At 42.1% G+C, this 15,415-nt stretch overlaps 1 protein-coding gene across 1 annotated transcript; it reads right to left on the bottom strand.

Annotated features, from left to right (window-relative positions):
- Positions 1 to 10,682: 10,682 nt before the first annotated feature.
- On the bottom strand, positions 10,683 to 15,011 carry LOC142143666 (adiponectin-like). Its single transcript, XM_075201689.1, has 3 exons — positions 14,931 to 15,011; positions 14,500 to 14,705; positions 10,683 to 11,267 (listed from the first exon to the last, which is right to left on the bottom strand). The coding sequence occupies exons 2-3, from the start codon at positions 14,699 to 14,701 to the stop codon at positions 10,759 to 10,761; spliced, it is 711 nt and encodes a 236-aa protein (XP_075057790.1). The 5' UTR covers positions 14,702 to 14,705; positions 14,931 to 15,011; the 3' UTR covers positions 10,683 to 10,758.
- Positions 15,012 to 15,415: the final 404 nt, after the last annotated feature.

Raw genomic sequence — 15,415 nt, 5'->3', positions numbered from 1 at the left:
ACAGGAAGAGGATGAGCAGGAAGGAGGAGAAAGAGAGAGCAGCATGGTAGAAGGGGGAGGATGTGCAGCCGAACAGAGAGAAGACTGAGCTGCTGCCAGAACTGGTGACATTGCCAGCAAAGCGGACGGAGAACAGCTGGGGACACGCAGCGGGGCGCCAAAGACAGTCTCCACTAACTGCAGAATCTGCTCAAGGTAAAACCTTAGCCTGCAGTGTATTGCACACACCCCAGTGTCAGAGGGAAGAGTGATGAGAGAATCTACCCAAAATTGCCATTGCATTCTTGTAGAAGGAAGGATTGTGAGTGTTTTTCCCCCAGATCATACCTTTACACAGGCTGCAGGGAACAATTAAGACTGTCGTTTCAGCTATATCCTATGTGTTGCTGATATCTGGACACTATCCCCTGTTGCAGAGCAAATGTGCTAATAAAGATTCATTGACTGTTGAGAGAACAGCACCATCTTGTGGCTGAACTGAGCAACAGCCCTGCTTTCTACTATAATACTTAACCCTTCTGGAAACTTCTGCAGGACATTGGAACACTACCAAATTCCTGTGCACAGGTCAGCCCAGGACTGAGTGGAAAATATGGTAACGTTACCGGGGATAATATTGGTGCACCAAATGTTTTAGATGGATGTTAATGTTATGTGATTTACCTAAGAATTGATCTATTGATATGGAAAGTGTGACATTTAGCGTTAGCGGTACCGCTGCGATTCAAGTTAACCCTGTAGTAGATGCTAAGAGCGGGGCGCCTGACCCATAGGGAATAGCATGGTACCCCAAACACTTGAATTGGAAGTAGCCCTCTAGTGGGCGCAGTAGTGACAATAAGAGTCTTGATGGGTTATTATTGATGGTTCTTGCATCATCACCAGTCAGATATTGTTAACTTGAAAGTAGTAACTGTGATTACCAGTGTGCCTTATTAGACAATGTGCATTGAAGATGTTATCGCTATTGTGCCTTATACTCACCAGGGTGTAACTGTATCAATATGCGGGTTCTTCAACACCCGCGTGTTCAGCCTCTTCCGCAATTAAATTTCAAGCGGTGCTGCATTGTAAAGGGTTAACTTCCCTTTACAATGCAGCGCCGCTTGAAATTTAATCGCGGAAGAGGCTGAACACCCGGGTGTTGAAGAACCCGCATATTGATGCATTTACCCCCAGGTGTATGTTATATGTTAAATGCTATTGTGCTCTATGCTGATCAGATGCATTATTTTGTCATTACTATTGAGCTGAAGGGGTCAGTGGCGCGGTGGCTTACCAAAACTATCCTTACCGCATTCTCAATAAACCCAAGTTGTTTGACCAATCCTTGTCCCTTTCATTGAAGTATTTATCTCCTGACCAGCGGATATCCGAACAGAAAAGAACCTGACTCGTGTCTGGAGGACAAGGTAAGGGAAGGATTTCCCATCAGTACTCGACCACCACACTCTGACCTGCCACTAGGTGTAACACACGATACTGAACACAGTAGGAGAGGGAAGAAGCACTTGGCAGCAATCGGAGAAATGGAATCTGAATAGGTGCACAAGTGATTAATAGTAGGTTCAGGAGGCAGATGGATAGTCAGAACGGAGCCGGAGTCTGGTACACAGGAAGGCAATGCAGTAGCAGAATCAGGAGGCAGATGGATTGTCAGGACAGAGCCAGAGTCTGCAACACAAATGGTCAATGAACAGGATAGCAACTCAGGGAGCGAGAGCACAGGAACCGAACACGGACCAGGAGTCAGACAAGCTGAGACACTTGTTGCTCTGACACTGCTATAGTCTCAGACTGAGGTTTATATACTCTGCAGAAAGACTAAGCCGCCTCCCAGCCACGATCACGTGACCGCCCGAACCAGAAATTGCTGAGTCCTGCACAGAGGGAGAGGAAATCGGCAACATAGGAGTGTGGAGAAGGAAAGTTGTGACAGAGACTCCACAATAGGAGAGGGCTGGCAAATTTCAGCCCCGTGTGCAAGACTATTTTAAAGGAAAAAAAATGCAGGTGGCCCAGTGACCTAGCCCAAGGTAGCACACTATGGGACCGGCCCGGGGGGCAAATGCCCCCCTAACGCCCAGCCCAGCTTGCCCTTGCTCCACCAGACTGCAGCCACATGTTAATATGTACTAACTGAGAGGCAAAATAATTAAGTTGCAGTTTCGGTATGGCTAGTCCTCCCTACCTCTGGGCTCTACATAAGGTAGTAAACTTGACACAAGCTTGTTTTTTCGACCACACTAATGAGGAAATAAAACTGTCAATGGTACGAAAAACAGATTGGGGTATATAAATTGGTGATTGTTGTAATACATTTAGAAACTTATACAGTAACTGTCAGCGGCAACTGTCTCCAAGCATGAAATACTGAAATAAGCTTTATTTAAAAAGTGTGTTTTTGTTTTATTTTGCTATAATCAGTAGAAATGTAATTAGTCTCTAATGTGGTATCAAAGCAGGAAGTCCCTAGGACCATCTTCACCACCAGCCATTCACAAGTCTAATGTGGGAACCCAATCATGATTGCTCAGTCATGGCTTAAGACAGAAGAAAATATTATTTCATTTGTCATGGGGCTATGGCGGATCAAGAATAAACAAGAAGAAAATATTTACTTTGTGTTTGACTATGGTATATAAAAAATAAATAAAAGTGTTTTTCTCTATTTTAAATGTAATAATGTGTTAACTGATAGTGTGGTAATTTTTTATTCAGTTTAAACTGTGTTTATGTCTTTGGTGCCCCGGTATATTATACCGGGACCACTAGGATGGCAAATTTCGGGTAGCCCTCCTGGATTCTACCCACTTCCTATTGAAGCGGGCTGGTTGTGGTCCTCAAAGTTTGAGCATATTACCCAAGTTTTGTATTCGCGCCTCCGTGAAATCCCGAGAGGCCAAGTGGCAAGAGCACAGGTGTGGGGAGAAGTGGGCGTGACGCACCAAATCACGTGATTTTGGCCCTGCTCCACCACGGCAAAATGCCAGGGAGAATAATAAGTTGGCAAGTATGCCCAAACTGAATCATTATCTCAGCACCCGCAGTGTCTGGAAGTGTCTAAATGCTTTTTAGTATTGTGCTGGGCTGATTTAATAGTTTACACGGGAAGTCTCACTGCCCATTAAAAAAAATATTGATATATTTTATACAGTGCTGGTTGTGTTATTAATGCAATATCAGTGCTGGGGAACACGGGCCATTATTGCCATGTACGCTTTCCTATAATTCAGTGAAATAAACATTCTTAATTAATATTGTGTTTCAACAATGCCGAATTCCAAAGTGTCAAAGAAAAAGGAAAAAGAAAAGGAAATAAATTAAAGACCTTTCAACATATAAATAGACAAAAGCTCTAAAATCAGTAAATCCAAGGGAAAATAATAATGCTCACTTTGATAAATGAGCCCCGTAAAGGGTATCTGTACCCAAAATACAATTCTACTATTTAGTATATGAGGAGAAATAGAAGTTAGTGAATTTAGGTGTCCCAAGTCCTATCACAAGTCACAACCACACCACACAGCCAAATTAACTGACTGTCATCTTCCCAGCTCTATTCATTCTGCGAATGCGAAACACCATGGAAAAGCATTTGGTGGAAAGTGTACCTGAAGACTGTATTGTTCCTCCACGAAACTCGATACATGTAAAATATTACTGAGCCTTTGCCAATGTCTAGGGGCACCTATATGTAAAACACAATCCTGCCTCCAGCAGCATCCAATAGTCTCTTCATCCTGGGGAGAACCTGCTAACAAATGTCACAACAACTATGTAGATACCTGGCTAGTAACTTGTCAAAATGAAGATTTACCTGTCACATGTCCCAGAATACTGTTTGCTGCAGCTGTTGCTATCTGAAGCTGCCTCAGATTGGATCATACTTGCCAACTCCCTGAAACTTGCTTCCGGGAGTTGGGGGCGTGACTGGAGGGTGGGAGGGGGCAAGGCCAATCGCGTAATTTTGGCCCCGCCCCCCGCGGAGCCGTACTGCACTTCGCGGGGGTGGGGCCAAAATGACGAGATTGGCCTCGCCCCTCCCGCCCTCCAAATGACGCGATTCTCTGTGAAATCTTGGATCCAGGAGAAATGCCAGCTCCCCCGGAGCCCGGGAGACTGACCCGAATTTCGGGAGTCTCCCGACTTTCCAGGAGAGTTGGCAAGTATGGATTGGATGCTTGTACTTGGTGCAGGTGAGCTACATTTTTGTTGGGTTACTAAGCAAGTGCACCTGCAAAATAACCACAGGCTCAGTGTGGGAAACAGGATGCAGGGTGCTGTAGGTAGCAGGAGCTTGAGAGGTAAGTGCAAACTTATTACATGCAGCTGCCTCTCAGAAACTCAAGTAAAAATGTATTTTCCCCTATTATTCATGTTCGTGTTGTAGGTAAGATTACCTATATCCTCCATTTCCCAATAGCTAATTAAGGGAAGGTATAGCTCAGTTATTTTTTTACATTTTTGTTTTATTTTATTTTTATTTCAGTAAACATAGGGAATGCAGAAGGAGAGATAGCATTTGTAAAAACTAGAGATGCTCAGGCTTGATTCCCCAGGAATCGAACACACCTGAACTTAGCAGATCCGAGTAACGAGGCAAGCGGCTCGGTACTTTTGCGCTCCATCGGAATTGAAAATGAGGCAAAACGTCATCGTTACGTTGTCGGATCTCACGATTTTTGAATTCTATAAGTACAGCCCTCCATGGCGATCGAGCGTCATTTCACAGAGGGACACAGAAGGGATAGTGCAGTTCTTGGTAGTCTGTAGAGCAGTTAGGCAGCGTTATAGGTAGTATAGAAAGAGGAGGGGTAGCAGTGTTCTTCAAAGTCTACAGTGACATTCAGGAGAACTCCATTGCTCCATTGCTAATTGTCATTGCTGAAATAGAATTAATCGGTCTGGCAAGCTTGGTCTTCTAAATCTGCAGCCCCATAATGTTCAGTGTTATGTAGGTAACACACAAAGAGGAGCGCTCCATTGCTAATTGTCATTGCTGAAATACAAATACTAGGGCTGGCAGGCTTGGTGTAAATCTGCAGTCACATTGTACTGTGTTATCAAAATGGATTCACAGCAGTACACAGAAGACCGAAGCTTTATTGAGACAGACACAAATATAGGGAAGGGTGCATAAATGAAGCCAAGACATTCAACAAAACTTCAAACAGTGATGGGGGAATTGGTTGGAGGGGGTAAGGAAGGGGGAGACACAAGCTCAAGTATTTATTGAATAAACAGACACATAGGGGGAGAAGGAAAAGAGAGAGACAGAAAATGAATCATCTTCCTCAGGACTGTCAATGGTGTTATAGTCTCTTAGCAGGCTGTGGATCAGCCTGCAACAATCCTGGATGGTCATCTTCTTCCTTTTCAAGATGAGGCAATTCCTGGCAAGCCAAATAGCATCCTTAAAGCAGTTCAAAAGGCGCCAGGCCTCCTGGATTGCCCCAATGGTGTAGGTCCCAGGAAATAATCCATAAATTACCGAATGGTATGAAAAGCAAGTTCTGGGCACACTGTCCTTAAGTTCATGTGCCCCACTGCAACAGTGCCTGTGCAGTGGGGTAGTCCCAAAAAATATGCTGTGCTGTTTCACTTCTGGTGATGCAGAAGGGGTGTTGGAGATATTGGCACAGGTTTCAGTAGTGCATGAATGTCCTAAGAATCAGAACTCCCTGGATAGCCATACAGGCAATGTCTTAGAGGCCACATTCTCCCACACTTGTTTTGTTGCAGAAGAGAGCACTGGAACAGACTCCATAATGTATTTAGCTCTGATGAGCTTGTGGACAGTTTTTGGCTTCCAAAAGTCTGGTTTCAATCCCCCCAGATGGTGCTCTCTCACAAATTTTCCAACATTGAGGTAAAACCAAGGTGTAGTCCAGGTGTAAGGGACGGAGCTGTCCCACTTGTCCCAACCAAGGGTCCTCCAAAGAGGAAGGGGAAAAAAGCAAGACATGGACTTCCCAGCAGAGCAAATGTTCTTTTCAATAAAAGTTCAGTGTATGCAGTTGCAGACAAAGAAGGTTTGCAGCATGGTGGGGATATCCGGGATTCCCTTCCCACCTTTGAGGGTCTCCTTGTACATGATCGCCTGCTTCACTCTGTCCATGTATTAGCTGTAGAATTACCACAGTTATTCAAGGAACGGGTGGAACGATCAAATGAACCATAACTGATTTCATGATCCAAGAACAATTCCATCTTGCACCACTTTTCTTTTCTGACACTGCTGTGTGCCAGTGTGTTCTAGAAGTGGTAGGAACTGCCATGTGTTTGAGTCATTGCTCTGTCGCTTAGCATCCAGCCAGATCGCTGCAGTATTTGCCCGAAAGTGTGCGAAAATAATATTGTGACCTGTTAGGTGGTCAAAATTGACTGCAAATGACTTGAAATTAATGTTATTGAGATTAATAATAAATGTAGGATCAAAAAAAGCAAAATTATGTGATTTTAGCATTTTTTTTAAAAAAAAAAATACAGATCCAAAACCAAAACCAAAACATATGAGGACGGTTTTGCTAAAACTAAAACCAAAACCAAAACACGAAGTTAATCCAGATCCAAAACCAGAACACGGGGGTCAGTGAACATCTCTAGTAAAAACACAAAGAGAAAAAATGTATTGTACCACATACTAACATTTGTTGTGGGGCTAGTGCATTTGTTGGTGTTTTATTCCTATTAAATACACATGAAAATGAACGAAGGAAAGTGTTTATGTAGTTCAGTTTTAAGTGACCAAACTCTGCTGGAAGTAATATTATTATATAAAAAGCCCTCTTGTGAGTAAAACTGTGTATTACATCTTTTCTGTCTGCTGAAGCTAGACATATTAAAGCATATGGTGATTGCTTGCTATGAGTTTCTGCACTGTGCAATCTTGCACTAAGCTTTATAAATACCATCTGAAAAACGTATTTTATTTGTAGTTAACTAAACAGCATGAACTCAAAATGAGTTGTAGATATGTGTATTCACCTATTGTTCCTAACTTCTTTAGTAAACAGTATAGACATTCCTCTGTTAAACCCACTAGACTCCTAGTGGTAAAGGGGAGGGGGTTATCATATGTATGGTGGGTATTATTGTTAAGGGTGGGCATTACTGTTAAGAATGGGGTGTTATTTATAATAAGTGGGGTATTAATTAATACTTTGGTGGGGCTATTTAAAAAATACCCATTGTAGCAGAAACTCACAGTGTTCACCAACATAATTCATCTGTACAAAGGCAGCCTCTAGGCTGCTAATACTAGAAAAACCTTCACCACAGCCAGTACAATATACAGGATATCACTCTCCTTCTCAGTAACTGTGCTATGTTCATCAAAGGACTCTCTCTCTCTCTGGTAAAGGGCCTGTAAGGAGTCACAGGTGTATGTAAAGGGCATATGGGGAGATCTGATGGACATGTCCGTGTGGAGAGGTATATTGTTGCTCTGGGTGTTTTGGCTCAACGCTACACCTCTGAATCCACTGGATTAATGGGGAGGGGGTGATCTAGGAGAAGAGGGTGGGGGTCCTGCCGGTTTCAATGGGTCCCACAATTTCTGATGGCAGCCCTGATGACTTGAAGGTGCAACAGTCCATGTGAAATACAGATTTAGTGCAGCCAAGCTGGGAGGAGTTCAGATGTATGCTGCAACTATGCACAGTACACCTAATTAAACTCCAGTGCAATCTCCTGTTTCATTTTTAATGGGGTCCACAATTTCTGATGACAGCCCTGGTTGCTACTGTTATTTGAACTATTGCCATTATCACACCTCTTCTCTATCTGGCTCTGTCTCCTCTTGGTCTGTCTCTATCTATTCCCTTTCACTCCCACCAGTTTCATTCTATATCCCATACCTCCTCCCAACCCCATTTTCAACCTGCTCTCACTCCCATCCTCCTCTACTCCCCCACTAGCTCCAGCAACCTCTTTTCCCACAGCTCCTCACCCCCTCACCATAAAAACACGCTCTCTTCCCTTGCATTACCCCCATGGCTCCTCATGTGACTATTCATACCACATGTGCAAGATTATCCAGACTACCTGCCCTTGCTGCTCTGTTTCCCACATGTCATCTAGCCAACCCCTTCTATTAAATCCCTCCAACCATTATCTCATCCTTCTTCTTACACACCTCCACTTCTCCTGTGCCAGATCTGTCTGCAATAAGCTGACTCCCATCCTTCTCTCCCATGTCTTTGGTCTACTAGCCCTTACATAAACATGGGTCTCCCCCTCTGATACTGCTTCCACTGTTGCACTCACTCATGGGGGTCTCTCAGGGAGGTGTTGTTATCCACCTGAACCCTCCCTCTCCTTCCTTTAATTTGAAGTTCATTCCATCCAGCTCTTCTTTCCTCACACCTTTGCGTCACTGTCATTTATCACCCCCGTGGCCCTTCCTCCCTATTTCTTCATAACTTTGCTGTCTGGATTTCCCATTTCCTTTCTTCTGATCTTCCCATTATTATCAGATTGTCAACATCCCTACTGGCTCCTATATTGGTACTGCTGCCTCTAAACTCTTAAATCTCACTTCCTCCTATGGCCTCTCCCACTCGCTTGCCACTCCTTAGACCTAGTGTTCCCCCATCATTGGGACATCTCCAACTTCTCCAATTCTTTAATAACCCTCTCTGACCTCAATGTCCTTTCCTCTACACTCTATTTTCCTCCTGACCCCCATGCCCACCCAAAGTCACAATGTACAGCATCATTGAACCCACCCTTTTATCAACCTCCCTTGACCCCCTCATCACTCACATTTCTTCTCAATACTACTCTAATGCTGCAGTCTCTCTCTTTACTTTTTTCTCTGATGCCCTTGATGCTGTAATCCCAGCCACCCCACTTTGTCTCCACCAATCTAAACCTCAACCCTGCCACTCCCCTCTTGCTCATTATCTCCAAAAGTGTGCCTGCTCTTCTGAGCACCACTGGAGGAAACCCCACTCTGATACTGACTTCATCACTTTAAATTCATACTTTCCTCCTACTATTTTGCTCTTTCTTGCCAAATAAACACAAATCCCTAATCTTCTCTCTGTCCAATGTATTTCTCACTCAGATGTGTGGGCACTTTATCAAGAGAAAATAAAACAAATTGTGAGTCGCATTTGCCTGTAAGGCGTGAAACTCTCAGTGATGTTAATATTTTACTGCCCAAATAAATCATTTTAAAACATTCTTGTATTGACTCACACATTTCTTCTGTCACCTATGACATGTAGCTGACAGACAAGTGATCACAAGTTGATGTTATTTATTGCTGATAACAAGTCAGTTGATTGATTCATTCATTCATTCAAATAAGTGAATGATGATGTGGAAGGCTGGAGCTTTTACAGAAATATGGCAGAAACCAGTGAGTAACAAATAGCTAAGATGCAGCCTTGATCGGATGATGTGTATTGTGCTCAGTGGGGAGTCAAAGACTTGATATAGCACAGACTCTGTAACTTGCAGGAGATGCTGAGCTGCTGTCTAATGTAAATGTTTTACTGTTCAATAAAGATTAACATGTAACTTTGTTAAGTTTCTTCCAGCATCCACTGCATTAAGAGGATGAGCCTCAGTAACACGCGTTGCCAAGATGACTTCCTAAAGATACTAAGACAACAGGTCCAGACATTGCATTCTACATACTCATATGTACTTCTCTAGAACAATGACTGTAATAAAATTATACTATGTTGGACATCCTCTCAGTCTTTCATCTGAGTTACATCTGTGAAAATGACCCTGACACATGTAGAGACTGCCACTTTTATATGCTCCTGCCGATAGAGAATACATTTCCAGAATTATTAGAAGTTAGAAAGACACCGATATGTTGTGCTAACCACATCGCAAGACTATGGTATAGCACCCCCACTACTGCAAATCAATACATTATCTGCAAATTAAAATAAAAAAATCTATATGTTTATAGTCTTGGGATGTAAAAGGTAATTTCAGATTTTGAACATATAAGCCCCTGCTGAGCACTTGCCATGTTGTAACCTATTTTTGGCCAAATATTTTTTTGTTTTTACAGAAATCACATTTATCAGCACATGAAGATGGAAGAACTTTAGAGAGGGGAACATTATTTAGTAAGTAATGCTGAGAAGATTGGGGCATTCCTAACTAATTAATGTTTGGGAGCATAAATTTGCCCCCATTTACACCCACATGAAAGAACAAGATTTAATTTTTGTAAGGGAAATACATTTAAATCAGATACAAGGTGGGAAGAGGTTGCATTGACAGGGGCATCCCCTGGATGGTGGTTGACTGCAGAGGCTCTTTCCCCTGCATAAGGACTGTTATTTTGTAATCAGGAGTTTGTCTATGCCTTTAATGAGACTGCTATTTTACCAGATGTACTTAAAGCGCGGTACGTGTGTTCAAATAGTCATCTAGTAAATTTAATCAAAAACACACGAGCTACAAACATGATAAAGACAGTCCTGGTGATCTCTTACTCATAATAATAATAATGATAATAATAATAATAATAATAATTTAAATCATAAATGGGAGTAGAGAAACCAGTATTATTGGAGAAAATGTAAAAGGCCTAAACCGATGGTAGTCAGGACTGTGAAGTGTGAAGTGTTTTTTTTATTCTTTCCGAATGTGGGTCTGCACTTATGCTTATGTGAGATGATAAATAAGTGTTCTGTGTAAATAGAAACCTTTGTGAATGACCTTTATTGTCTTCCTGACAGATAGCAGCACATTTTATATTGCACAGGTGGAGAATCCCATTCATTCCTGGTCCGGATACAGCAGGATTCCGGAGAAAGATGAGTCATTCAGATTATCTCCATAAATGCCTCCAAATTCGTCCCCATAAATCTGCAGCCAAACCTCATCCCCAACATCTAGGTGCAGCAAGATGGAGCCAGAGGCCTGATCCACATTGTTAGTCAGGAACTGATCAAAGGTGAACATGATGGGTTTGTTATTCTTGTACAGTCCTATTTTGACATCCTTCATATAAACAGTGAGGTGGTAAGTGAATAGGTAAAGGCCCTTAATTTGACAGTTGAACTTTCCTGTGGAGTCATCATAATGGCGATATTCATTGTAGAAGAGTTTGGTGAAGCGTATAGGCACATTGGGGGTTGGGGCTCTGCTGCTCAGCCCCATACTAAAGGCTGAACGATGCAAGAAGGCTTTCTCCCCCGTTTGGCCCTGGGCACCTGGAAAGCCACGTGGCCCCTCAGGTCCTGGGGGTCCATGGTCACCAACTTCTCCCTTTTGTCCTTTTAGACCTGAGAATATTGTTAGAATTCACATTAGTATTTTATGTGATGCTATATAATATATCATATAACATAATTATATCCTGTGCCACCCTGGACTCTCTGATACATTTCAGAGTATCATTATACCTACAGAGGGAGGATTCTTTCAAAGGGGAGGACGTAAATGGCATAGGTAAATTGTATTTAAACTAGAGGTCAATTAACTCCATAATCTATAAAACAAATACCTCTTCTTTTACTTTCAGATATAACCACAAATGGTTGGGGGGGGGGTATGTTTTATTTAATGCCCCCATTTGAATAGTTAATGGTTTAAAAGGAAACGCAAAATACAAGCTGTTCTAGGAAACAAATACCTAGTCTACTACACAAATCCTGTTTATCGATCTATATTGCAAGGTTTCTCAAATCCAGACATTCATGTTTCAATTCACATAGTTATTGATTTTCTGCTGGTTTCTGGTGAAAAGAAAGCTCATATTAAAGAGGTTTTTAACATATGTACTTGTGAGCTGAAGAATCCAGGGGAACTATATCAGGTGAGTCTGAATAGATATTTGTCTGGGCTTTCACATTCCCTGCTATTACTTATTATAGAACTTGACAAGCAATCATGGCTAGTGTTCATTTTTTGTAGTTGAAACTACAGTTTGTTTTTACATTTAACTTTGGGCCCATTCACTATTGGTAGAACAGTAACATTGTACCTGTGGCGCAGTTAGTTGCATCAACAGTTCAGCATGGGCAGCATGGTGGCTAAGTGGTTAGTACTTCTGCCTTACAGAGTTCAATTCCTGACCATGACCTTATCTGTGAGGAGTTTGTATGTTCTCCCTGTGTTTGTGTGGGTTTCCTCCAGGTTCTCTGGTAACCTCCCACACTCTAAAAACATACTGGTAGGTTAATTGGCTGCTATCAAAATTGACCTTAGCCTCTCTCGGTCTGTGTGTGTTAGGGAATTTAGACTGTAAGCTCCAATGGGGCAGGGACTGATGTGAATGAGTTCTCTGTACAGCGCTACGGAATCAGTGGTGCTACATAAATAAATGGTGCTGATGAACAGTGACATTTCTAGAACCTCAGTATGCACAGGCTCTTTAAGGGTAATTTATGGGGTAGAAAGACGTGGGCCAAATGCCCCCTTTTCCCATGTCTTTCTTTTCCTTTTGTTTTGTGAAAACGCTTGCCTATTTTTTCAAGATTGTTCTTATTTTCACAAGTAAGTGCCTGGCTTCGCGAGCTAACAATGACTGCAGCCATGCAAAATGCTGCTCTTTTGGATGGGGGAACTGATGATGGCTTCTTTGCTTAATAGGGGTTAGCTGCATTAATGTCCCATGTACTGCACCCACATACAAAAACATAATTCCACGTTGCAGTATGAGAACCCAAAGTTAATTTCAAGGAAATTATTCTATTTAAAATAGAAGGGAGACTGGCCTTGTGCATATAAGGAATATTCATAGTTTAATGGGAGTTCACAGAGCTTTTATAGCTCTACGAAACATCTTGATTTTTATATGTCCTGCTGATGAGGCCAGCCATTGATTTCAATATGATGTCATTTACACCATACAGTTTCATTTAGTATGTGAAAGACAAATAATATACCTACAAAAGAACAATATATCCCAATGTATAAATCTGGCAGATGAAATTAACACAGGTCTAATGCTCATTTATTCTTATGACTTTTGCAGACATAAATAAGGCTCCATTGAACCATAAATAGGAGAAGGGAAATATTGCAATTAATTATGGGATGGTCCCAACTTGATAGTAGGCAGGAAAGTCATGGTTTTGACTTTTGCTGGTATGCTCATTCTTACCACAGACCGTAATCCTGCAAATGGTTGTAGAAAGCCTCTGCACGGCTGCTCTTCAAAAAAAGCGGAATAGATGTGTACTGGCTGCTAAATAGGCATATTTGTGGCAAAAAAATGCCCTTTTTGTCTACCGTTAGTGTTTTATTCATTATGCACTGAATGCATCCCAGTTTGAATGCAGACAATGCTGCCCAGGTGTAGGATATCAGTAAAGATTGTCACTAAATATCTGGAAATCTGGTGGACTGCTAAAAAAGTAGCTATACTGCTATATATTGAGTTTATTTCAATATAGTATACCTTGCAGGGCCACTTTCAGGGGTTTAGGAAGGCACCAGTGTATAGGGCCTGGACTAACCAAGGACCCTGTCGTCACACTCATTCTTAGTATTGCACCAGGTTTAAAGATGTAGTGGAAGCAGACAGCATTATTGGGGCCAGCGCTGTCCTAAAGAGGGCAGGCCCCACCATTGCTGTACCTCTTGGTGGCTGGTTCTTTCCTCTGGAGCAGTCTCCAATGAGTGCCCCCTCACTCTTCCAATCTGTCTTCCACCTTCCACCTCTCTTCTTCCATCCCAGTCATCCCCTCTCCTCCTACTTCCACTCTTCTAGCCTGTCTGTTCCGCTCTTCCCTGTTCTACATCTGGTGTGTAGCCTCTATCTGATTTGGAAGTAAGGTAAGTGTCATGGGGAGAAGGGGGGTCAAAATATGTAGGGTGGGGGGCTATTTTGAAAATTCCCACTATAGCAAAAACGCACAGGGTGTTCAGCAAGATACTTCCCCTGTACAAAGCTGGTATAGGCTGGTTCTAATTGTAGTAAAACCCACACAGTAGTAAATTCCTCACATTAAGTGAAATGTACAGGATATTGATCTCTCCTTTGGTAAAGGGCATGTGGTAGGTCTGATGGGCATGTAAAGGGCATGTGGGAGGTCTGATGGGCATGTAAAGGGCATGCGGGAGGTCCCGATGGGCATGTAAAGGGCATGTGGAGAGGTCTGGGAAGCATATTATCGTTCTGTCTGTCAGGGGGACCCTGATTGCTTCACTTGTAGTGGACCCCCTGATGACTTGTAATATGATGAAATAGCCCGTGTGAAATACACAAATACTGCAGTCAAGCTGAGATTAGTTCAGATCTATGCTATAAATATTCACAGCACACGTAAACCAACTCCAGTGCAGCCATGCAAGTTTGGTTTTCTTATGAAACTAGATTTTAATGGCTGACATTTTCATTATATATAGTATAACTTGCTCTATGCTGACCTGAAGAATACATACTATGATATATTTTATTCTTGAGCTACTACTATCTATAGTATAGTACTATCTACATGCCTTGACATCCTGTTATCCCATCTATAAGGCACATCTAAATATATCAAGGTCCGAACAGCACTTACTGACCTGACTCTCCTCTGTCTCCCTTTACTCCATCCTTCCCATCTTTACCATCCCTTCCTGGAAGTCCATTGTGCCCAGGATATCCTGGTGCTCCCCCCATCCAGTTAGCGCAAGAATTCTGCAAGGGTGGTTTTGGGTCATCTTCAGCCAAAGAGCAGATTGGCACCAGTAGGATCAACACGCACACAGAATGTATAGCCAGCATCGTCCTGTACAACAATTTAAATAATTTCAAGCAATACGTATAGATGTAGCACACATATACATACACATTTCTGTACAGATAAAATAATTTATATTAAAGTAATCATGCATTGAAAATCTCATATGTCAAACATGCAAAATGAAACAGCAATTGCTTATGGAATAATGTCCCACAATTCCCTTAAATGCTTCACCATAAACAATACAGATCTGCAAAGTAAAAGTCTTACCAGGAGGAAAGTTGCTGCCCAGCCTTCTGTCTCTTACACTGGACTTTTAGCTACGTTCCAATCTTTACAGAACATGTGCTACTGTCAATTAAAACTAATTCCCTGCTTTACTGCGGAGTGAGGAAGATTATTTAAAGATCAGTATTTAGATCAGGAATTCCTTGTCTATAAGGAGAAGACTGAGAAGCTCTAAAGAAATAATTGTTAGAGGAGCTGTTTGTAACATTTACCTATGTTTAAATTGTAATACATTCTTGTCTTTGCACTTTATACTTTGTGTATCTGATGAGTAGGCTATTGGAGTTCAAGTATATGTATGGAAGTCAGATAACTAGTTTCTCTGTTGCTGTACAAATATTTCTGTCCCCTGCACATTGTTTACTATTTAAAAGCATAAGACGTTGGGCCTGATTCATCAAGGCACTTATCTGTCGATCTTGTGTGTATCGCACATAAAACCACTCTGCGCATGCCCAGAAACATGC

The sequence above is a fragment of the Mixophyes fleayi genome, chromosome 3 (assembly GCF_038048845.1).
Source record: "Mixophyes fleayi isolate aMixFle1 chromosome 3, aMixFle1.hap1, whole genome shotgun sequence".
Taxonomy (NCBI): domain Eukaryota; kingdom Metazoa; phylum Chordata; class Amphibia; order Anura; family Limnodynastidae; genus Mixophyes; species Mixophyes fleayi.
The sequence above is the reverse complement of the archived record's forward strand: the minus strand, read 5'-3'. Positions and strand labels throughout refer to the sequence as shown.

Bases quoted from the DNA above. Each gene is read 5' to 3' on its own strand.
- LOC142143666 (XM_075201689.1), bottom strand. From the start codon at position 14,701: ATGCTGGCTATACATTCTGTGTGCGTGTTGATCCTACTGGTGCCAATC. The intron at 11,268-14,499 runs GTCAGTAAGTGC...CAATATTCTCAG, and splicing joins GGGAGACAGAGGAGAGTCAG to GTCTAAAAGGACAAAAGGGA.